The following is a 25,200-nucleotide window of genomic DNA, read 5'->3' as shown; positions in this document are numbered from 1 at the left end:
CCTTAAACAAATTGTTTAAAATTCCATTAAACTCCATATATGGCAAAACAATTACATAGAATCAAAAGATTACCAATTAGGCACATAATAATAACCAATTTCAAAAAATAAAAACTAATTTCAGCCTACACCCCCAAAATTAAGAAATTCAAATCACATAATCATAACTAATTTCAGCCAATAGGATTTTAATTCAGCAAACAGCAAGTGAAATCATCGATTACCTGACACGTCGGTGGTATTGATCTGTCATCCAAGTCTAACCCGCAACTCTATGCCATCTGGAACTCGCAACCCTCAATTATTTATTATTTAACCTTAGATTATTGATAGGCTGAATGATAATTGATGATTTTATTTTCTCCAACCCCGAACATGGAAGCACGGTTTGAATCTTTTGCGATTCTATGAATGAAGAGTGTTCAGATAGTTCAGCTAACAGAAACCGGAAGGGCAAAGCAGGAAGGATATGACCGTCTTTTTACTAATTAATTGTCTCACCATTTTTATTAGAATTAATTGACTCATGATTTTTTTTATTATTGCCCCATGTTGGGCTATTAATAATAAGATAGATATTTTAGAAGGGGCTACTAAATCTGAAAGAGAAAGAATGATAATCGGAGGGAGATAGAGAGCATATACGTAAGATGCTTGGTGCAAAATTTTCATTTATCAAGGCCATGTATTTATAGCCAAGTTGAAGAACAAAAACATTCAATGCATTATCAAAATTTCTACTTCTAAGATTAACTTTATTATTTTACCATTGACTTAAAAATTACAATCAATTATAACACTCCCCTTTGATTGTCATTTAACATGGATCATAGATTGCCTCGTTAAAACTTTGTTCAAAGAAAAACCCAGTGGGATAAAAACTTTGACGAAGGAAAAAGAGTACAATCTCCCCTGGAAAACTAATCATTCTCTGAATTTTGTTGTAACAAATCGTTGAGTCGACGAATTCCAATGTTATGTTGTAACTTCCCAAATGTTGAATTTGGTAATGATTTCATGAATAAATCAGCAAGGTTGTCACATGACCGAATTTGTTGAACATCAATTTCACCATTCTTTTGAAGCTCATGAGTGTAGAAGAATTTTTGTGAAATGTGTTTCGTCCTGTCTCCTTTGATATATCCTTCCTTGAGTTGATCAATGCATGCAGTGTTATCCTCAAACATAATGGTAGGACTTCTAGTGATGTCTGGTAATCCACATGATTCTCGAATATTCTTGATGATAGATCGCAACCAAACACATTCTCTACTGGCTTCATGAATTGCAATGAGTTCTGAGTGATTTGTTGAGGTTGCCACTGTAGTTTGCTTCGTGGATTTCCAGGAAATGGCTGTACCGCAATATGTAAATACATATCCAGTTTGTGATTTACCAAAATGAGGATCTGACAAATATCCAGCGTCTGCATATCCAATCAACTGAGATGTTGATTTTTCCGGGAAGAATAATCCAAAGTCTATTTTTCCACGAAGATAACGAAATATATGTTTGATCTCCTTCCAATGTCTGTCCATCGGAGCAGAGCTAAATCTAGCCAATAAATTCACAGCAAATGCAATATCTGGCCTTGTATTATTTGCAAGAAACATAAGTGCACCAATTGCACCTAGATATGAGATTTCATGACCAAGAACCTCTTCATCATCTTCTCGTGGTCGAAATGGATCTTTATCAGGCTCTAAAGATCTAACCACCATTGGAGTAGTTAATGGATGAGATTTATCCGTGTAAAATCTGTTCAAAACCTTTTCTGTATATGTGGATTGTGGAGGAAAATTCTTGTTGACAAGTGCTCGACTTGTATCCCAAGACAATATTTTGTCCTTCCAAGATCTTTCATTTCAAACTCTGTTTTTAAGTATATGACAGCATTATTAACCTCTGTAGCTGTTCCTACAAGATTTAAATCATCCACATATACAACAATAATCACAAAACCAGATTGTGATTTTTTGATAAAAACACATGGAGTAATTTGGTTACTAATATACCCATTCTTTTGTAAATAACGACTTAGCCTGTTATACCACGTACGACCAGATTGTTTCAGTCCATACAATGATCGTTGAAGTTTAATGGAGTATATATGACGAGGTTTCTTGAACTCATCCATTTTTAACCCTTCTGGGATTTTCATAAAAATTTCACTATCAAGTGAACCATATAGGTATGCAGTAACGACGTCCATAAGACGTGTTTCCAATTTTTCTTTAGATGCCATACCTAATATAAAATGAAAAGTAATTCCATCCATCACTGGCGAGTATGTCTCTTGATAATCAATTTCAGGCCTTTGAGAAAACCCCTGTGCTACAAGTCGGGCTTTATATCTCATAATTTCATTCTTTTCATTTCGTTTTCTTATGAATACCCATTTATTCCCAACAGGGTTTATACCGATTGGTGTTTGGACAACATGTCCAAATACTTCTCTTTTACGCAATGAATTTAATTCTGTTTGGATCGCGTCTTTCCATTTTGGCTAGTCTTTTCTTCGACGGCATTCATCCACACTTTGTGGTTCAGGATCAGAATTTATGTCTACATTCAATGCTGCGGAATACACAAATACATCATCGATTATGGCTTTACTTCGATCCCATAATTTCATATCATGCACATAATTTATTGAAATTTCGTGATTGTTTAACCCCGTATCTTCAGGGACTAGAATCTCTTTAGGAGATAATACCACTTCAGGGGTATTTGCTTCTTCTGGAGCATGTGCCACTTCAGGGGCAATTTTTTAATTTTTCTTTTTCGTGGTGCAACATCTTTTGCACCGACCGGTCTACCACGCTTCAGGCGTGGCTTTGATTTTGTAATCAATTCTTTTGTATCTGATTTTTGAATTGGTATTTCTATTCTAACTGGAGTATTTACTGCAGGTATATTTGATTTAGTTATATTTCTAGAATCGTTAAATGCGTCAGGTATTTGGTTTGCGATATTTTGGCATATGAATAATTCTTTTAACTTTAAGTTCGCATTGACCGGTACGTGGATCTAGAAAATATAATCCTGATGCATTTCATGTTATGTCAGGATTAACTTTATTTGAATGTTTATCTTCCCCTAAGGGAGGAAATATAGACTCGTCAAAATGACAATCTGCATATCTTGCGGTAAATAAGTCTCCGGTTAGAGGCTTCAGATATCTAATTATAGATGTGGAATCAAAACCAGCGTAGATACCTACTCTTCTTTGAGCTCCCATCTTCGATCTTTGTGGTGGAGCAATCGGTATATGAAGGGTTTTTAGCACATAAACGCAACGAAAACGTAAATTTAAATCTTAAAAAAAATCGAAACCCTCCGCAGGATCCATGCAAAAAATAATATTTAATTCGTAGGTCAATATGTTTACCTTAAGAAGTTTTACGTTAATGGATAGATAGAGGTCTTTAATAGCGATCCAAGAACGATGAACGAAAATCCTTAGTAGCTGCTCCTCAAGTGTGAAGCACTCCACCGGTATCCACCAAGAGTACAATGTGATGGAGGAGAAAGAGGTTGAGAGAATTAGTTGTCTCCCTCTTGTTCTACTTTAGAATTAGGGTTAATTATTTGGGTTGAGGCAAATAGGGTTTATAATAGTATATTTATGGGCAAAATTTTTAGCTAAAATTTTTCCATAAAATATTATTATTATTAGCCCTTTAATTGATTATTCTTATTAACCAATTAACTAATAATTAAAATACCTTTTAATCATTAATCCCTTTTCTAAACACTTTAGAAAAATAATTCTCTCACTTGATTTAATTTCCAAAATTAAATTCTTAATTAATAATATTAACAATTAATTAAATCTCATTTAATCAATTATTAAATATGCTAATTAATTATTTATTTCACAAATAAATAATTACCAGCCATTATTAATTAATTCCTCCACCATTAAATCATTCTCTTTTATGGTGTGACCCTGTAGGTTCAATATTAAGCCGGTAGTAGAAACAATTAATAATAAAACTATTTTATCATTATTTATATAAATTCTCTAATTCATTAAATATGATTAATTAATAAATTAATCATATTTATTCTACATCGTGAGGGATACTTCTCAGCATATCGCGACTATTCGGATAATACGAATTCACTGCTTAGAATACCAAGAACCTATTCAGTGAGTAGTTACCGTATAATCAATTCCTTCTACCCTGCAATGTCACGATTAAATACATGGTATGGAACTTGTGTCAAGCCTATCTTATTTAATCATTTACTTTCCCATTCACTATGCTTAGTTCTATTTAATGTAAATTAGAAACTCCTTTCTAATTTCATTCACCCTGGCCAGAGATTCCTGAACTAGCATAAGTGGATCAGCATTGAACATTCTTTTCCTTCACTGGAAGGGGTAGATCCTTTATTGATCATACACTATCTTCGTGTACAAATTCCTATACCCAGTAGAGCCCTTATAATTGTCCCTAGAGACTAAGAACTAAACCAAAGCATAGTTCAGTGTACACAAGATGACTATGATGACCTTAAGTCTAAGGATACTTGTACAACTATCACTATGTGAACAACTGCTGACACGTGAGTGAACTCCATCAGTTGTTCAGCTGTGTGAGTCATGTTCAGTGAACTTATTCTATAATAAGCACCTACATACTAGCTATAGCGTCACCACACAAATGTCTATGAGAACAGACATCCTTCATAATGAAGCAAACATAGTATGTACCGATCTTTGCGGATTACTAATTACCAGTTAGTAATCCTACGACCAGGAAATATTTAAGTTTAGAGTTATCATCTTTTAGGTCTCATTATTATGATCTCATCATAATCCATAAAAAGCTTTACTCTAAACTATGGTATATCTTATTTAAACACTTAAATAGATAAAGCCCGCAATAAAACCAAAACAAGTCTTTTATTAATATCAATGAAATCAAAACATATTACATAAAAGTTATTCCTAAATCATCATACATGATTGGACTTAGGACACATCTCTTTCAGTACATATACAGCACTTCCGAAAATTTTGAAGTGAGAAATATTAGGAACTTGACCAAGTACCAGTTATAGCGGAGAATGTTGGTTGTAGGAAGTTGGTCTAATCCTAATAATATTAGCAGTATGAAGTATTGCGTGACCCCAAATAGATGTAGGTAATTTTGCTTTCAACAAAAGCGGTCTTGCAATAAGTTGGAGTCTTTTGATAAAGGACTCGGCTAGCCCATTTTGTGTATGTACATGAGGAACTGGGTTTTCAACTGAGATTCCTACAGACATGCAATAGTCGACAAAAGTTGCAGATGTGAATTCGCCGACATTATCTAAACGAATTGACTTAATGCAATGATCTGGGAATTGAGCTCGTAATTTGATTATTTGGGCAAGTAATTTTGCGAAAGCATCATTACGAGTTGAGAGAAGACAAACATGAGACCATCTAGTTGAGGCATCGATTAATACCATGAAGTACCTAAATGGGCCAGATGATGGGTGTATAGGTCCACATATGTCGCCTTGGATCCTTTCTAGAAAAGTTGGGTTTTCAAGCTGAACTTTAGTAGGGGATGGTCGAGTAATCAATTTTTCTAAAGAACATGCTGAACATGGAAGGTCATTATTGGAAAGAACTTTAAAATCTTTAAGAGGATGACCCGTAGAATTTTTCTATAATACGACGCATCATAGAGACGCCAGGATGACCTAATCTTTCATGCCAAAGTGTAAAAGATTTTGGATTTATGAGTTTGGAAGCAATGACATTGTGTGACTCAATAGTTTTAATTTTCATCATATATAATCCTGAGGAAAGTGAGTGAAACTTTTCTAAGATTTTCTTGTTTTTAGAAATAGCGGAAGTAATAAGAAGATATTCTCTATCAGCCTCAGAGGTAGTTTCGATGTGAAAATCATTGAGTCGGATATCTTTAAAACTAAGAAGATTTCTAGTAGACTTACTAGAATATAATGCATTTGGAATGTGTATGTGGGTACCATTAGGGAGGATAAAACTAGCTTTTCCAAAATCTTCGATTATATTAGATACGCCGGAAATCGTTCCGACTTGAGCTTCGGTTTTGGTTATTTGGGTAAAATATTTTCGGTTCTGTAGAATCGTATGAGTTGTACCACAATCAACAATGCATATATCTTCAGAATCCATTCTGTATATAATTAAGAAAATAATTTATTTGATAATAATATAACACACTACATAGTTCAAACAAAATAAAGCATACAATACACACTATTATAGTAATTATATGAAACTAATCTTCAGCCTCCCATATGGGAGTTTCGTTAGGTTCATTTGGACCATTAATGCTTATTCCTCCAGTTGTGATTCTCGGGAAATCATCTATGTTATTGTTGGCGAAATTTGTTTCTACCATTTTCTCTTTTGATTTTTGAGAAGATTGGTATAGCTTAACAAGATGATCTGGGGCATGACAATTATGTGTCCAGTGCCCATCCATGCCGCGCCTATAGCAAACATTTTCAGTTTTTCCTCCTCGTGGTGCCTTTCTTTTACTCTGTGATTCAGATTGCCACTTCCGGTGACCAGAGTTGTTATATGGACGAAAATGCCCGTGGCTCCGACCTCGTCCACGGTACCGCCCTTGGTCCCGTCCACCTTTATACCCTTTTTCACGTACATTCTGCTGGAATGACATGTTATTTACTTCAGGTAATGGGGCAGATCCTGTTGGACGGGATTGATGATTCTTAATCACCAATTCATGATTCTGTTCAGCAACGAGGAGAGTTGATAGAAGATCCCCGAACTTAGTAAATTTGCGCTCCCTGTACATCTCTGCTAAGTTGATATTGTTGGGGTGAAAAGTTGATAGTGTTTTATCGATTTTTCTTTTTTCCGTAACTTTCTCACTACACATAATAAGCCTAGAACTTATTTTGAACATACACTCTTAAAATCCTGAAGTCTTAAATTAGCCCAATCATTTTCAGCTGCAAGTAGATAAACTAGTTTCTGGTGATCGAACCTATCCTTTAGATTTTCCCATAAAATAAAGGGATCCTCGACTTCTAAGTACTCAGATTTTAAATCTTCATGCATGTGGTGTCGGAGAAAAATTATAGAGGTAAAGTTTTCTTCGGTCGTGGATTTATTTTCTGTCTTTATTGTATCACTTAAATTCTTTGAACCCAAGTGCAACTTTACATCTTGTACCCATGATAAATAATTATCGCCAGAAATGTCCAAGACAACGAACGACAAGCTTGTAATATTTGTCATACTAAATCTGAATTAACACGAAAATTATTAAATTTTAATTCATCAATGTAAATATTACATAAAATCCTAGTTAATCGGGTGCGTTAACAAGTACGCAATAATTAATGTATATATCATTATTATCATTGATATTATAAACATATATATATATATATATATAATGACAAATGGATTTTCACCGCCATACGGCCGTCTGCGTATGCAGGTTATCTCCAACCAATAATAAATTAAAGTGGACAATCCTGCATAAGTTAGTTAGGGGCAAAAAAAAATATTATCCGATAAGTATGCAATTTATAAATTAAGGTTCCCACTATACTTCGGTATTACCCAAAATTAAATGGTACCGTAAAATAATTTTAATAGGCGGTGCTCCGACCATATATATTTAAATTATTAGTAGAGGGTGTAACCACGTCTACTCCGATTATATATATTTGAATTATATGTAGAGGGTGTAACCACGTCTACTCATATATATGTATATTTAAATTAAAATTATACCTTCTCAATTTCGGCAGAGCTTCGTGCTGATAATGTGTTGTAATATACTAGCTTTAATATTTTAGAAGGGGCTACTAAATCTGAGAGGGAAAGAATGATAATCGGAGGGAGATAGAGAGCATATACGTAAGATGCTTGGTGCAAATTTTTCATTCACCAAGGCCATGTATTTATAGCCAAGTTGAAGAACAAAAATATTCAATGCATTATCAAAATTTCTACTCCTAAGACTAACTTTACTATTTTACCATTGACAAATTACAATCAATTATAACACATAGGATGTAATTGACTGCTCAAAATGACCAACGTTTTTAGTTCATTTTAGTTATAAACACTAGCTGCGTCTACCTTTGGGACTCACTGTGAAGAATCAAAAGGCCCCCATGATGACGTGGACATATCAGAGAAGAAAAGGCAAAAATAGGAGGAAAGAAAATGAAGCAGGGGAAATAAATAAATAAAGGAAAGTAAGTGGGAGGGACTAGAGGGTAAAAGGGTAATTACAGAAAGGGAGTATAAATAGAATGAGATAGGGTTAAGTGAGGCATGAAAAATATTGTTAAGAGAAATATCAGTAAGAGGCGACCTCTTCCTCGAATTGGGGCTAATCTGTAACCTAATTAAGCAAGCTGTTTGTTGATTTACTTTAACTGAGTGCAAGATTGTTATTGTCAACTTGATTTCATGATATTGAATACCTAATTTGTTACAAAGTGGTATCAGAGCCGTTCGAAAGATGGGTCCACCGTCGGGAACACAGCGTTCAGAGGCATGTGATGAGCAGTGGAATGCAGTACATACAAAGATAAGGGGAACGGTAGCGGAGGAAGTAGCAGCGGCGATTAAAGGGGCAGTTGCGGCGATAGCAATCATTGACAAGTAGGTTGGTGCATAGTGTGGAGGAGACCATCCATCAACAAGATGCTAAAATGGAGGAGGCAACATTGCGATTAGAAGGTTGGATTAATAGAGCGAGAGAGCATCATGAGCAATTGATCGCAGCCATGAAAAACGAGCAGGTGAGATTCCAAACGGAGATTCGTACCAATTTGAAAGAGTTATTATTGAATAAAAGGCACAAATGAAACAACCAGAGGTACCCCCAAACGAGAATATGGTTACAGAGGTGGACAAATTTGGAGAAACAATAACAGGGGAGAACATCAGCCACAGTAAAGGGGTGATTTTAGGGGATGACAGCCACGGAGGAAGAGGGTCAGGTGGAGGCCGGGGGGGAGTAGGAATGGGTTATCAGGTGGGAAGTGAAGGAACAAATTGGAGGTTCAAGAAATTGGACATGCCCTTGTTTGATGGAATAAATCCAGACGGATGGATTTTAAGAGCAGAGGGGTATTTCCAGTTCTATCGCTTGACAGAGGAGGATAAAATCGAAGCAGCAATTGTAGCATTGGAGGGGGAGGCGTTGTTATGGTTCCAATGGGAACACAGATGGAGACCGATTCAGAATTGGGAAGAGATGAAAGCAATGATTCGACGACAATTTAGATCAACTGCCACGGGTACATTACACGAAAAATGGCTAGCTCATAGACAAACCGGGAGCGTAGTGGATTACCGAAGAAAGTTCATTGAATTATTGGCACCGTTGGAGCGTGTTCCAGAAGAGATAGCAAATGGGCAATTTCTAAATGGGTTAAAAGAGGAAGTGAAGGTAGAAGTTAGATTGTTGGGTCCAAAAAATTTAGACAATGCCATGGATTTGGCCTTGATGGTGGAGGATAAATTACGGGTGGGGAATAACAGGAAATATTTTAATCGAAGTGGCGCAATGACCAGCTATAGGGGAAGTTTTAACCAAAGTACCCCCTCCTTATCAGCACAGGGAAGTTCAGCGAACTATTCAACAGGGCTAAGGTCACAAGGAATGCAGTCTACCTACAGCCAGTCAGTAGTGTCAACTGGGGGAAGTGGGCAGGTAAGGAGATTGAGTGACAGAGAATTGCAGTTGAAATGAGAAAAAGGGTTATGCTATAGATGTGATGATAAATGGTCCATCGGCCATCGATGCAAGCGAAAGGAACTCAGCATCTTGCTAACTAGAGAAGGAGACGAGGATGAACTAGAATTAAGCCCTCATAGCCATGTTTCAGATGATCCTAGCGAGGTATGTCCAAACTCCCCTCAACCTGAAATATCACTAAATTCGGTAATGGGGATTAGTATTCCACGAACACTGAAATTGATGGGTCAAATCAAGGGCAAGAACGTAGTTATTATGGTTGACCCGAGGGAAACCCATAATTTTATTTCAAAGACAGCAGTGAAGAATTTAGGAATTCAAATAATACCCTCACTAGAATTTGGGGTGTCATTGGGCACCGGGGATGCAGTGCAAGGCAGAGGGATGTGTAAATCAGTGGTTTTGGAGGTACAAGGTATGGTAATAGTTGAGAATTTTTTGCCGTTAGAGCTTGGAAATTCAGATGTCATATTAGGTATTCAATGGCTGGAGAAATTGGGCACTATGACGACGAATTGGAAAACACAAACACTACAGTTTCAAATGGGCGAAGAAACAGTCACCTTAAAAGGAGATCCTTCATTAGGGCATAATGGGATATCCCTAAAAGCCATGATCAGGAACCTAAAAAAAGAAGGGCAGGGGTATTTGGTAGAGTTTAATGTGCTGGAAACACCAACTAAAGAGAACGAAAGTAGAGCAGATTGTCCAGAATTTTTAGCACCAGTTTTGGAAGAGTATCAACAAGTCTTTGTACTGCCATTAGGTCTGCCCCCACAGCGTAGCCGTGACCATGCCATCATTTTAAAAGAAGGAACGAACCCAGTTAATGTTCGTCCTTACCGGTACCCCCAAGTGCAGAAAAATGAGATAGAAAAGTTGATTCGAGATATGCTGCAAGCCCAGATTATTCAACCATCAAACAACCCGTTCTCAAGCCCAGTCCTACTAGTTAAAAAGAAAGACGGTTCATGGAGATTTTGCGTAGATTACAGGGCTTTAAATAAGGTGACTGTTCTGGATAAATTCCCCATTCCGGTTATAGACGAATTATTAGATGAATTAAGGGGGGCAGTGGTGTTTACAAAACTGGATTTGAAGTCGGGATATCATCAAATACGTATGAAAGAGGAAGATATTCTAAAAACTGTGTTTAGGACGCATGAGGGGCATTATGAATTTTTGGTGCTTTCATTTAGAGTTAAATTTTTGGTGCTTCCCTTTGGGTTGACAAATGGACCGGCTACATTTCAAGCGATTATGAATGAGATATTCAGACCATATTTACGAAAATTCGTGTTAGTTTTCTTCGATGACATTCTCATTTATAGTCACAGCCGGGATGATCATGTGCAGCAGTTAAGAATCGTTCTACATCTGTTAACTAAACATCAACTGAACATCAATAAAAAAAAGTGTGAATTCGGAAAGAAGGAGGTGGTTTATTTGGAAGCAGGGGTGGCAGTAGATGTTTAGTCGGAAGCAGGGGTGGCAGTAGATGTATCCAAGATACAAGCAATGCAGGAGTGGCCTTTGCCTAAATCCATAAAAGAGCTCCATGGGTTTTTAGCACTGACCGGATACTATCGTAAATTTATACGAGACTATGCTAAACTAGCAGCCCCATTGACGGAACAACTTAAGAAGGACAACTACCACTGGACGGAAGCAGCAACAAAGTCCTTCCAAACACTTAAGGAAGCAATGATGCAGGCTCCCATCTTAACACTACCAAATTTCAACCAAATTTTCGTGATAGAAACCAGTGCATCAGGTTTCAGGGTGGGGGCTGTGTTACTGCAAAATGACCACCCAATAGCCTATTTCAGCAAACTTTTGGGGTCGAGAACCAGATTGAAATCAATATACGAAAAAGAATTAATGGCCATTGTTTTGGCGGTTCAAAAATGGCGTCATTACCTAATGGGACGCAAGTTTATGGTGAGGACTGATCAACAAAGCTTACGTTTCTTATTTGATCAAAGGGAGATCGAGATGGATTATCAAAGATGGGTGTTTAAGCTAATGGTGTACAGTTTTGATATCCAATACAAACCTGGACCCGCTAATAAGATAGCTGATGCCTTATCACGGGAATATGTTAGCCAAGCAGAGTTAACAACATTGAGAACTCTTTGTGGGGCTCGTTGGGCAGATTTCATGCCTCAAATTCAGCAAGATCATTTCATCCAGAAGGTAAAGGAAGATATTAGTATTGGGACACAAGTCCCCAATGGATATGAGGTGGATCAAGGCATTTTACGTTACAAGGAACGCATTTTCATCCCAACCAAATCTGTAATAGTACAACAACTACTAGAAGAGTACCATGATAGCACTTTGGGAGGTCATGCAGGGGATTTTAAAACATACATGCGGTTGGCCCAAGAATGGTTCTGGCCAGGGATGAGGAAACGAGTGCAGCAGTACGTCCGGGCATGTGCGATTTGTCAGCAAAACAAAACATCATCCTTAAGTCCAGCAGGACTATTGCAGCCATTGACAATTCCATCCAAGGTTTGGGAGGATATATCCTTAGATTTTGTAGATGGATTACCCAAGTCACAGGGAGTTGATACGGTGTTGGTAGTGGTGGATCGTCTATCAAAGTATGCACACTTTATTGGCATCAAAGACCCTTATACAACACAGTCGGTTGCAAATACGTTTATCAGGGAGATTGTCAAACATCATGGGATACCCTCAACCATTGTATCAGATAGGGATCGTGTCTTTCTCAACATTTTTTGGCGCGAACTGTTCAAGACACAAGGCATGAAACTTCACAGAAGCTCGGCATACCATCCCCAGTCTGATGGTCAGACGGAGATTGTGAATAAAATCATGGAGAATTATCTCAAGTATTTTATTAACGGCCAACCAAGTTCGTGGGCAAAGTGGTTGTCATGGCTCGAGTATTGGTATAACCTCGTTCCAGACATCCATCAATACGACTCCTTTCAAAGTGGTGTATGGAAGAGATCCACCACCTCTGCTACGCTTTGAGAAAGGTATTACAACATTAGCAACCTTAGAAGAGCAGCTACTGGAACGGGATGCAATCTTAGATGATGTAAAGGCCCATTTGTTGAAGGCACAACATAGGATGAAGAAATACGCTGATATGCATAGGAGGGAAGTGGAATTTCAAGTGGGGGAACTGGTTTATCTTAAACTACAACCGTACAAACAAAAGTCGTTGGCAAGAAGACTATGTGAAAAATTAACAGCACGCTTTTATGGGCCTTTTCCCATACTAGAGCGCATTGGCCAAGTAGCTTACCGTCTGGATCTACCACCGTCGTGTAAGCTCCACACTGTGTTTCATGTATCACAACATAAAAAAGCAATTGGTCAGCAACTACACTCACCGACAATACCACCACAACTCATAACTGATTTGGTTTTAGAAGTGGAACCAACTGCCCTCTTAGACACCAGAATTGCATCTGACCGGAGTGGAAGAACAGAAGTTTTAATTCAATGGGGGGCATGACAGAGTGGGAAGCAACCTGGGAGGACTATAAACAGATGCAAGAACTGTTCCCTGCATTTCACCTTGAGGACAAGGTGAAAGTCTGGGCCCCGGGTAATGTGAAGAATCAAAAGGGCCCCATGATGACGTGGACATATCAGAGAAGAAAAGATAAAAATAGGAGGAAAGAAAATGAAGCAGAGGAAATAAATAAATAAAGAAAAGTAAGTGGGAGGGACTAGAGGGTAAAAGGGTAATTACAGAAGGGGAGTATAAATAGAATGAGATAGGGTTAAGTGAGGCATGAAAAATATTGTTAAGAGAAATATCAGTAGGAGGCGACCTCTTACTCGAATTGGGGCTAATCTGTAACCTAATTAAGCAAGTTGTTTGTTGATTTACTTTAACTGAGTGCAAGATTGTTATTGTCAACTTGATTTCGTGATATTGAATACCTAATTTGTTACACTCACCGTATAGTAGTTGATCGTTGGTTGCATAGTTGGTTTGCGAGGTTCCGGCGATCCCAAAGGTGAACGCAGCTTGCACTACTAGAAATAGTAGATACGACATCGGTGCTTAGATATCGGCATGTAATGCACCCGATGTTAAAATCCTATTTAACATCGGTTTAGAAAAAAATGATGTTGAATACGAATACTGACATCGGTTTCACATAGTAGGCGTTGTCTATGTTCAGAAATTAAAAGGCCAAATATATGCTTTTAACTTTGATGTTTAGGCTGATGACATTTAACATCACACGCGAATATATCGGTTCAGATTTTTTTAACATCGGTTCTGAACTGATATTTGATGCCATATTTCTAGTAGTGTTGTGTGGATTCCTTCCGATCAATGTTCGAGTTTGTCACTTCACGCATCAGGAGTAGGTAGTTTCCCACCCGTATGCTATGTACATTTATCACAAGGTGCAAAATAGCGTAGCCCGACCCGTACCAATTATTGAGGATCATGTTGGTACGAGAATGTATGATGTATTTGTATGTCACATGAATACAAGATGTTGGCTCGCAGACCACATAGCTTTTTAAGTCCTCGGGATAAAGCCTGACTTTGTTCCCCGTCTATCATTTTGTTGCGACATATGACATATTGTGGCTAAGAAACTAATATGTTGATGAAGAAGACTGGACTAGCTAGATAAATAACCAGTTCGTGTTACGGACTGTACAATCGAGTCTTCTATGATCAATATGTAGTTGGTTAAGTTGGTTGTTTGTGGTTTTTCTAGTTGCTTCATATTCAAATCCAGCGGATATATATTATTCATTTTTATTTGCAAGTAACACCGTGGAAGTCTCTATTTTAACATGTCAACAGAAAAATATGTATTTTAACATGGAATAACCACACTTTGTCCCCACGAAAAACTAGAGTACAAAGAGTATCTCCAATAGAGACACCCCTTGGGTGCCAACCAATGCCAACTTATCTAAAATATTCATTTTTTAATTTATTTCTCATTCATGTCAAAATTGGCACCCTTTAACTTCAATAGTAAGCACTCTCTCAAGGTGCTTAAATGATCCCCACATTAACTCATATAAAATCAACACTAGATAAAGAAATAATTTAAATATAATTGAAGAGATAAGATTTATATATACATTTTTTACGAGAATTGGATTTTAGTTATATTGAGAGGGCGCCAAAAGTTGGCCATTGGCACTTTTCAAGCACCCTTGGTATTCCAATAGATTGGCACCGAGTGTCATGCCATGTAGGACTTGTCACCTATTGGAGAAGCCATACATTGATATAACTCACCTCCGTTCTTAATCAGTTGTCGTGTTTTTAATTTTACTCTAGATTTATTTGTACATCATACAATTATATTAGTAAAAATTTAATCGTTTTTTATTGATAAATATTGTATAACGTATATAAGTTGAGTATCTATCAATGTGTATGATTTCATGTAAAACATTAATAACGTTCCTAACGTTTTTAAATATATCTCATTAACTATAATACTTATTTTCTTATTTATGTTGTATAATTTTGTATTTATTAAATAAATACAAGCAGGTAGTCGCGGTACTGTACGTGTAAAAAAAATTTAGCTAATCCATCAAATATTGTCAATATATTTATAAAAAAAACTAAAAATTAACATATATGTATATTACAGCGTCGAGTAAATTTTTGAGTTTTGGTCAAATAAACCCGGAGTAATGAGATATTTTATTAATAAAATCATTACTAATTTACAATTATCTTCCTTAAATTAAAAGGATTAGTAATGCATAATTAAAGTGGTCAAGAACTGCAATCGTAATATTCAACGAACAAAGTAGAATTTACGGTTCAATTAATATAAGTTTATTTTTTAAGAAAAATATTATTTCTTTAATTCAACGCTTATGTTTATTTAATATCATTGTTAATCACTAACTAAAGTTGATCTCGACCATGTATTTAGCTTTTAAATATCTCCATTATACAAAGTTAATTTTATAAGATATCAGATTATTGTCAATTCATAAATTAAAATTGACACAATCTATTTAGTTTTTAACATATTGAAAAAAAACTTAAATTTAATTGATCATTCTTATTTTCAGAACATAAAAGACTTATGCTATTTTCTTATAGTATATATATTGATAACTCTGAAATACAACATCAAAATTGATTTTTTTTAATTTTGGTTAAGATAAAGTCATATGTGTGTTTATGTATGTAAATTATTATTTATTATATTTTTGAGTAAATTATGTTGATCTCGTTTATTTATATTCTAGATATCTTGGTCATTTATATATCTAATTGTTATTCAGTAAATTACTCAAATAACATGTATTTATGATTATTCAAAAATTCTAATAAATAAATTACTATTATTTATATATCGTAGCCGTAGTAACACTGAAAATCAAACAATATCTATTTTAACTTAAAAGAGAATGAGTCATGGATCTGACATAAAAATAATTCATATATCGTCAAGACTAACTACAAATATTCAGAAGTTTTTTTTGTTCAAAAATCTGAAGATAAATTTACTAATATCATCATTCAAATCATTTTAAAGTTTCTTTCATTTATGATACTAATATTTCTTTTTATAGTAACTTTATAACATTGTATACTATTTTTCTAAAATTAAATATTTTCAATTTGATGATTTTTTTAAAATATTAGTTGAACTTATTAATCCTTTCAAAATATCGACTAATATTAATTATTTTATTTATATAGCATAACATGGATTAAATCAAATAGTGCAATACATTATAGTTTTAACCTTTTTTCAAATAATTTAAAATAGTTGTACAATATTTTCCAACACTAAATATTTTTTTGTAAATTTATTATTGCTAATTTAATTATATATATATATATATATATATATATATATATATATATATATATATACACGAGAGTCCTTGTTTTTAGTTCAGTATGGGAGTTCATATATGTTCTCCAAGTAAAATAGTATAAAAATAGTAATTTTGATACATAATATCAATTGACTTGATCGTATAAAGAGCTCAAAAATATTAATTTTTATTATTATAAGATATTATAAAATTTATCCTTATTGGTAAGATATTATCGTCGAGCTCGTAATTTAAATTTATTAAATCTAGATAATGATGATGTATTTTCGGCCGAGTCATGTATTCAAACTGCGAGTATTTTTCAAAATGAGTAAAATTCTGATTTTGAAGCTGGTAATTTTGATATATAAATCAATTGACTTGTTTTTATAAAGATCCCAAATATATTAATTTTATTGGTAATATTTTCTCGTAAAACTCTTAATTCAAATTAGACCTATGTAGTGACATGGTATTTACGGGCAGACCATTTAGTCAGATTTCGCGTATTTTTTGAAAAATGGGTCAAATTCTAATTTTGAATTTGAAATAAATCGAAATACGCTAATTATAACTTATCTAAATATGTTGTACATTTATATTATTTATATAATTGTATCTCTTTTTAACATTTAAAAATATTATTATATGTACAATATTTTTTTTATTAAAAATATATATTAAAAATATATGAGACATATTTTTCAAACTAAATTATTGAATAAATAACGTAATGATCCGTTTATATATTGTACTTAACTTTATATCTCAAATTCAATTGTTCAAAACTATCTCTACAAATATATTAGTAATTATGTTTAAAGTTAAATAAATTGTCGTTATATGACACTCACATATTATGTGTATGATAAAAAACTTAAGTAACAGTGTGGTGTAGTGGTAAGGTGATGTGCTTGTGAATTTAAAGACTAAGACTCAGGTTCAATTACTCCCAAAAACATCTTTTATATTAATTTAAAATACATGGATAAATTAGTCATTTAAATGAGAATTTTTAATCTTTACTAATTGTTGACATTATTTTCAAAAACTAAAAATTACATTTTAAAATAAATAGGATATATTTGCGATGATATATTTTTTCTTATTTTTTTACAATTATATATTATATGTAAATTTCAGTTAAACGTTTGTCATTTTGAAATTTCAGTTAAACGTTTGTCATTTTGACCCGTCAACAGTCAAATAGGATAACTAAAAAGGGACAAAGAGAGTATAATAAAGATTCATTAAATATATATATATATATTAATTTGAACTATTATAAAAAAATAGTATAAAACATAATGTTAAATCCTCAAAATATATTTTTTTAGTAATTCATTTCTAGAATGTATATCACAATTCTTGATGCCAGACCATTACCACCTCACATATGTATTTATTTGTAAATTAATAATGTCATGCATAACTATCCTTGTGTACTTTTACTTATCGAGTTAGACATGAGAAAATATTTCAATAATCACTCATCAATAACACAAACATAAATAACTGGATTTCAGCAAAATATTAACGTGTATTTGTTATAAAAATAAATAACAAAAAATATTATCACGAGACACGATTACCTCGAACACAACATGACAAGAACCAGTATTTGTACACTCTAGCTCTAGTTTTGTGAAAACTAGTTTAGTGAGCCGCACTTCGCAGCGGCCTTTTAAAATAACTTTTCGCTTTCTTTTTCTTTTCTTATCTAATCTTGATCATTTGAAAATTAAGAATAATAAATAAATACCATAAATTAAAAAGTTTGAAAAATCATTTTCTCTTTAAACATTTTATTCCAATGAGTCGCTCTCTCATTATTCACAAATTATCATAAAATTATATTATGTATTAGTTAATAATTAATGTAATATTTTTTTCTATTTAATAATATAAAAATTACAAAAAAATACAAAAAATAGATTGAAACAATTTGAGAGCCGCCACCTCACCGCCCTCGTCTTCTCCTTTAGATAAGCATAGAATAATAATATAATGATATAATGACTTTAAAAAATATTGAGAAAACTTATTTGTAAATACTTGCCTTTTATAGTATTTTATAGGCTCAAAATTAAAAGAAAAATATAAGTAAAATATAATATAGTAAGTTGATATTGGGAGAAAGAGGAGAAATGATATTTAAAAAGAATTTAATGAGAATATCAAGTTGGTAAGTTGATTTAAATGGAAGGAGAAATTTTAGGAGAATATGATGCTAAGTTAATTTCAAAAAAATTAATTAAAGTTTTTGTAGAAACTTTAGTAGAATATTACGAACAGTGATAGTATATTTAGGAGAATATCAGTTAATTGTAATTTTTGATATAGAAAAATAAAATATAGTAACTTGTTTTAAGGAGAAAGAGGAGAATTTGTATTAAAAGGAAATTTTGGAGAATATCAATACGGTAAGTTGATTTAAATGGAAAGTAAAAGTTTCACGAGATTATTATGATGTTAAGTTGATTTCAAAAATCTTAATTAAAGATTTTGCAGAAATTTTAGGAGAATATTACGAATGGTGACAGTATATTTAGGAGAATATAAGGTAATTATAATTTTTGATATTTATTAACTCAAAAAATTAAGAAAATTAGAAAAATAGAATGAGACGATCTGAGATGCGTCACCTAAACGCCCCCGTCTTCTCCTTTATATAAGTATTGATTAATTATAACAGGAAGAATCATAATTAATATTAAATTAATTAATAATCCATGATAAATTAATAATTTGAGCAAAAAAAAATGATCTCTATCTTAATATTAATAATGTATTTTTACCTCGATAAATTAATAAAATCTGAGGATCCATACCTTATTATTTTAAAGAGGTTTTAGTGTGCCCAAAATGGAAGGAAATGAATTAAGCAACATGAATAGTTTCGAGTAATGCTAGAGAATCCAACAGAATCTCCCAAAAGTTGTCCCAAGTGACTTAACATATACATGTCAAATTTTAATTTGGGGACGCATATGTATGCATGCGGGGTTTCATATTCTTATCGGGAAACTTATCATGTAAATAAATAATTTTTGGGATAATTTATGGGTGCTCTAACAAATTTTAAAAAAATTAATTAAATTATCATACCAGTGGGATATGGCCCACCACACTTTCGTTGTGCCACTGTGATTTGTTAAAATAAATTTTCTCATATCATATTTATAGTTTTTCCTAATGTATCATAAATTATGATTCAATAAACCGACACACATAATATTTTAAGTGATTCTTGAATTCAAATGACAATGTATCAATAAAATATGTTAACAGAGGAATTTGGTTAACAAAGATTTGAGGTTCGTGATCTAGAGCAGTTCTTTGCTTGAAAATTTACTGAACTATGGCGGTTATGAAAAATTGGGGGTTGGGATTGTTTAGGGTTTATATTTGGCTCTCTGGGTTCTTCCAAACATTTGTCGCTCACTATGTGCCTACGTTCCTCATTTTATATAAGATCAACTAACCTAGTTCTTGGCGGATAAGTAATTTAATTCAAATAGAAGAAGGTTTCCATTAAGAATCAGATTCCTTGTTGGAAGTAGTTTTCTTAAGGACAAGATTTACATCTAAATAATAACCCAAAAATATAAGGAATCTCAGGCATATCTAGATGTCTTCAAGTTTTAGCCCCTCGAAGCAAATATCCTACTTGGGTTTTTGCCCCCAAAAGCGGTGAATATCTCATTAGGTTTTTGCCCCTAAAAGTAGGTGTCCTAATCGAGTGTTTCTCCCGGAAGCGGACGGACACCTCATCAGGTTTTTCCACAAAAGCGAATGTTCTACATAGTGATTTCGCACCCGGAAGCAAATGGACATCCTCTCGGTATTTCCGCACCAAGAAGCATAAAGTCATCAGGATTATGCACCAGGAAACATCATCGGCATTGTGTACCTAAAAGCATTAAGGGAACAAGTCTTTGAAATATCCCTTGGGGCGCGCGCCCTTACGGTCTTCTATAAAGATAATTAAAATTTTATAAACATGGGTTAATGGAAAACACCTACAAAAATAAGGTTAGAAGATAGGTATAATAAGTCAACTAAAAGAGTGGGCGCGTCGTGAGAGCTCACCCATGCAACTATCCTAGAATCAAATAGTTAGTAAAACATAACAATAAAAATACCTTCCAGCCACGGTGAGGTTGGGTGCGATCTCCTGTTGGTGGGGGTAGAGAGCGCGTCCTCTTTAATAACAACCCTTCACTCTAGAATAATCCCGTACCTATGTGTTTTTAATTTTGATAGGAAAAAAAATGCACGAAGATCAAAAGGAATGTGATGGGCTAGTTTTTATAAAACTCGAAAGCGCAATCCTAGACGTGAATACAAGACTAATATATATTGATGTGATGAACTATAGAATTGTAAGTAATATACTCTTCGATAAATCCTCTGGATCTATATTTTACCTCCTGAGTGCATTTTTAATTCCTTGTGAAACTGATGTCGACTATTTTGTAGGAAACAATTGAGAAAAAACTGAATTCATCAGAATAAGTTGACGATATTGAGAAACTAATATCTGGAGGAAAAAAGTCACATGGTCCATGTTGGCTCATTGGAAGACGTGACACAAAATCTATAAAAAAATGCTACTCAAATTTCAGCTTCAACAAGTTTGTATGTACAAGAATTGACAAAGAAGATAAAGCAGGAAGTTATTCAAGAAGTGGAATCAAAGATAAATAACAGGGTGTATGATGAAGTGGATGCCAAGGTCAATCAGAAGGTCCAAGACAACTTAACCTTAGTCCTGAAAATTTAGTTTAAGCGAACCCCGAATTGAAGATTGATATTGTTAATATTTGGGGGACAGTTTCAGGCGAGACATGTGCTGATTGTACTCCTCTGACCACAAGGACTAGCGCTTAGATGTGTTTATTACTTTTGAACTAGTTAAACTTTTGTTATCCAGCTTATGACATTATGATGTGGTTGGTTACAAAAAAACCATGCTTTCTAGTAGTTTACGCTTTAAGTTTTTTTTTTTTGAAATAACAGTACTTGCTTTCATTAAATCAAATCAAGAATCAGTACATCCGAAATGACTTTCGGAGTAACATCAATCCACTCTTGGAAGCCTGACATAGAATGAGTAGCCCTAGCTAAAGTATGAGCTACTCCATTCGCAGACCTATGAACGAACTCTACTCGCACATCATCAAAGTGCGTAAAAAAAATCAATACAATCTAAGACAATTGTATGAAAAAATGAGCGACCCTGAACTCCCTTACACGCATCTGCTAGCATCTTAGCATCCGTTTCAAAGACACATATTTTAAAACCCAGTTCCTTCGTCCAAGATAACGCCTCTTTTAAACTTACTGCTTCTGCCTCTCGAGGTTGCATTTTTGCTGAAATTCTCTGTGCTCTAGCTCGAATAAACTGCCCAGCTTCATTCCTGATTATACTGCTTAACCCCACACTTTCATTTGCTTCGAAATTTTTTGCATCAATATTAATTTTCACCCAACCATGAGGAGGTGGAGACCAACTCCTTGGATTCGAATTAACAACAGGCTTGCAACTTTGTTTCTCCAGTTGACTCCTTTTCCAGTCAATTAGTAAGTTTATTGCAGCTGCATGCACACCAAAATCCGAGCCTATAATCTTACCCCATACCCAACGATTTCTTCAGTTCCATAAGCTCCAACAGACCATTGATGTCCATGTTAATTTTTCTCGAGTACATATGTTAAAAAGATATGAGAAGGCCTCCCATATAGACCCTTGACAACTCTCAGTACTTACCTCCTGGATTCCCACCTTCGACCACACATCTTTTGCAAATGAGCACCCAAATAACACATGAGTAATATCTTCATTTAATACCAAACACCAAGAGCATCTGGTATCAATTTCCACCCGTTCCTCTGCTAAAGCCACCGCTGTTGGCACTACAGCTTTACACGCTCTCCAAATAAAATTAGTCACTTTACTCGAAAGATTTATGACCATAACTTTCTCCAAAAATCAGCCTGTGGCCAGTGTTGCTCACCTATCAATCTCTTGTAGCAACTTTTAACAGTAAACAAGCCAGATTATTTTAGAGCCCAGAACCACGAATCTTGCTGTACGTTCCTCGAGATTGGAATGCTATTGATTAGCTCAATATCTCTGTCATTGAATATATCCTTCAGAATTTCATCATCCCATCCGTTACCACTCTTAGTCATTAAATTTGCAACTTGCACATTTTGTAATTCATTCGGCATTATAGTCGTGAGATATCCATTCTGCATACATGGTAACCACGGCATTTTCCATATATTTGTACTCCCCCATCCCCAATTCTTCTTCTGCTCCCTTGTCTTACAATGTTTTGAGATTGAAGAATGCTTCTCCACATATAATTTGGATTAACACCCAAAGTTGCATCTAAAAAATTAGAATTGGAATAGTATTTTGCCTTCATCAAATTTGTAACCAGTGCATTGTCACCATTCAGAAGTCTCCACCCCTGTTTCGCCAACATTGCCACATTAAACTTCTTCAAATCTCTGAACCCCAATCCCCCATTCTGTTTCCCTTCACACAGTCTCTCCCATGCCAACCAACGAATCCCTTTCCCCCTGCCACCATTCCCCCACCAAAATGCATTCATTTGCCTCTAGATACCATTGCATACCTCACTTGGAATTACAAAAAGATTCATCCAAAAGTTAGGTATTGACTTAGCAGCCGTTTTAAGAAGCACCATTTTCCCCCCTTTGACATCGATTTATTCCTCCATCCCTGTAACTTTTGACTCACTCTTTCTGTCAGAAATTTGAAAGCATTGTTTTTACGCCTTCCAATATACATTGGTAGGCCTAAATAATTCCCTGGTAACGCTGATTCTTGAACTTGAAGAGTAGTACATATCTGTAGCCTGCAAGTATCCTCGGTATTTGGACTAAATGTCACCATCGACTTCATTAAATTAATTGCATGACCTGACAATCTCTCATATCTCTCCAAAATACTCTTCATGCTCCTCGCTTCCTGAACTGTTGCTTTGAAGAAGACATAACAATCATCCACAAAAAATAAATGCGATATAGGAGGTGCCCCTCGAGCAATGGAGCAACCATGCACTAACCCAGCTTCTTCATATCTTCTAATGATCGAGCTTAACCCTTCAGCACGCAAGATATATAAGTAAGGGGAAATAGGATCCCCTTGCCTAATACCTCGTTTAGGCCGTATATTCCCGAACTCAGTCCCATCCTGAACAAAGCTATAAGAAACTGTCTAAACACGCCTCATAACCCTTTCCACCCATACACTGTTAAAGCAAAACTTTTGCAACATATTCTCAAAGAAGATCCATTCAAGCCTATCATAAGCTTTAGAAAAATCTAACTTCAACCCAACAACTCCATTAACTCCTTGTGTTTTCCTCCGAATATAATGATTAAGTTCAAATGCAATGAGAGCATTATCTGTAGGTAATCTTCCTTCAATAAATGCGCTTTGCTTATCCGAGATCAAGCTTGGTAAACACTGTTTAAGACGATTGGCCATTACTTTAGATAAGATACGAAATAAAACATTACACAGAGATATAGGCCTTATATCAGTCATTTGATGAGGATGCTTAGTTTTTGGTATCAAGCAAACCATTGTACGGTTAATTCCATCTGAAAGCTCCCCTGTAAGAAAAAACGACTGGCAAAATTTCACCACATCATTACCTACTATACTCCAATAGGCCTGATAAAAGCCCGCTTCTTTAACCTTCTCATGCGTAACCGGTATCAGCAACTTATGTTTCTGTTCTTCTGTAACCCGATTGATTACCTCTCTCTCCGATAAACCACCTGCTAATGTTGTGGCTTGAAAGAGTTCTTCAAAATATTCTGTGATAATTGCCCTTATATCTTCACGGTTTTCCTTCCACACACCATTCTTATTCTTCAATCTTGTCAACTGATTGTGTCTCTTTCTTCCAGAAGCATAATTATGAAAGAATCTCGTATTTTGATCACCTTTCTTGAGCCATAACTGTTTTGCTCGTTGATTCCAGTAAACTTCTTGCTTTTCTAGTAACTTTAAAAACTCCCACCTGGCTTCATTATAATTCTGAACCCCATAATCATCTCGTCGAGATCTATACTTTCTCATCTCCTTTCTATACTCTTGAATTTTTATTTTCATCTCTTTAGTCTTTCCTCCCCCCATTCTTCAAGCTTTAAGCAACAATAATTCACCTTCTCTATAACACTTCTACCCTCCGTTTGCTTCCAGCTTTCTTGCACGAGTTTGAGACATTGATCTTCTTTGATCCACATGTTTTTAAATCGGAATCTCCTTGTTTTAGGGACAAAATTCATTTTATTTACTTCCAAGAAAAGAGGCATATGATCAGATGTCGATACCTCTAGCACTTTGACGGTAGCTTGGGGGAACATATTTCTCCATTCCTGAGTTGCTAATCCCCTATCCAACCTTTCTTGTACCCATGTTAAACTACCTCTTGACCGTTCCCACGTAAACTCATTACCAATAAAACCTAGATCAACCAACCCACTTTCCTGCAGAGCTTCTTTAAAACCCTCCAATAACATACTCTTATGGTGCCTACCCCCTTGTTTTTCATGAACGTACATCATGTCATTAAATCGCCTA

At 34.8% G+C, this 25,200-nt stretch overlaps 3 protein-coding genes across 3 annotated transcripts; 1 reads left to right on the top strand and 2 right to left on the bottom strand.

Moving 5' to 3' along the window:
* Nucleotides 1-6,269: 6,269 nt before the first annotated feature.
* LOC141686449 (uncharacterized) lies at nucleotides 6,270-6,812 on the bottom strand. The gene has a single exon (XM_074491484.1). It carries the CDS (start codon nucleotides 6,810-6,812, stop codon nucleotides 6,270-6,272), a length of 543 nt encoding a protein of 180 aa, XP_074347585.1.
* Nucleotides 6,813-8,694: 1,882 nt separating this feature from the next.
* On the top strand, nucleotides 8,695-11,222 carry LOC141686448 (uncharacterized). Its single transcript, XM_074491483.1, has 3 exons — nucleotides 8,695-8,784; nucleotides 8,841-9,701; nucleotides 9,798-11,222. Exons 1-3 carry the CDS (start codon nucleotides 8,695-8,697, stop codon nucleotides 11,220-11,222), a joined length of 2,376 nt encoding a protein of 791 aa, XP_074347584.1.
* Nucleotides 11,223-20,205: 8,983 nt separating this feature from the next.
* Nucleotides 20,206-24,729, bottom strand: LOC141686447 (uncharacterized). Its single transcript, XM_074491482.1, has 7 exons — nucleotides 23,857-24,729; nucleotides 23,344-23,799; nucleotides 22,907-23,200; nucleotides 22,668-22,826; nucleotides 22,342-22,409; nucleotides 21,916-22,222; nucleotides 20,206-20,481 (listed from the first exon to the last, which is right to left on the bottom strand). Exons 1-7 carry the CDS (start codon nucleotides 24,727-24,729, stop codon nucleotides 20,206-20,208), a joined length of 2,433 nt encoding a protein of 810 aa, XP_074347583.1.
* Nucleotides 24,730-25,200: the final 471 nt, after the last annotated feature.

This window comes from Apium graveolens, chromosome 9 (assembly GCF_009905375.1).
Source record: "Apium graveolens cultivar Ventura chromosome 9, ASM990537v1, whole genome shotgun sequence".
Classification (NCBI taxonomy): domain Eukaryota; kingdom Viridiplantae; phylum Streptophyta; class Magnoliopsida; order Apiales; family Apiaceae; genus Apium; species Apium graveolens.
This window is presented reverse-complemented; position numbering and strand designations above follow the sequence as displayed.

Bases quoted from the DNA above. Each gene is read 5' to 3' on its own strand.
- LOC141686448 (XM_074491483.1), top strand. From the start codon at position 8,695: ATGGAGGAGGCAACATTGCGATTAGAAGGTTGGATTAATAGAGCGAGA. The intron at 8,785-8,840 runs GTGAGATTCCAA...ATTGAATAAAAG, and splicing joins CAGCCATGAAAAACGAGCAG to GCACAAATGAAACAACCAGA. The intron at 9,702-9,797 runs GTAAGGAGATTG...CATCGATGCAAG, and splicing joins CAACTGGGGGAAGTGGGCAG to CGAAAGGAACTCAGCATCTT.
- LOC141686447 (XM_074491482.1), bottom strand. From the start codon at position 24,729: ATGAAAATAAAAATTCAAGAGTATAGAAAGGAGATGAGAAAGTATAGA. The intron at 22,410-22,667 runs GTACAGCAAGAT...TATTAAATGAAG, and splicing joins GCATTCCAATCTCGAGGAAC to ATATTACTCATGTGTTATTT. The intron at 22,223-22,341 runs GTAAGTACTGAG...ATGGAACTGAAG, and splicing joins CGAAGGTGGGAATCCAGGAG to AAATCGTTGGGTATGGGGTA.
- LOC141686449 (XM_074491484.1), bottom strand. From the start codon at position 6,812: ATGTACAGGGAGCGCAAATTTACTAAGTTCGGGGATCTTCTATCAACT.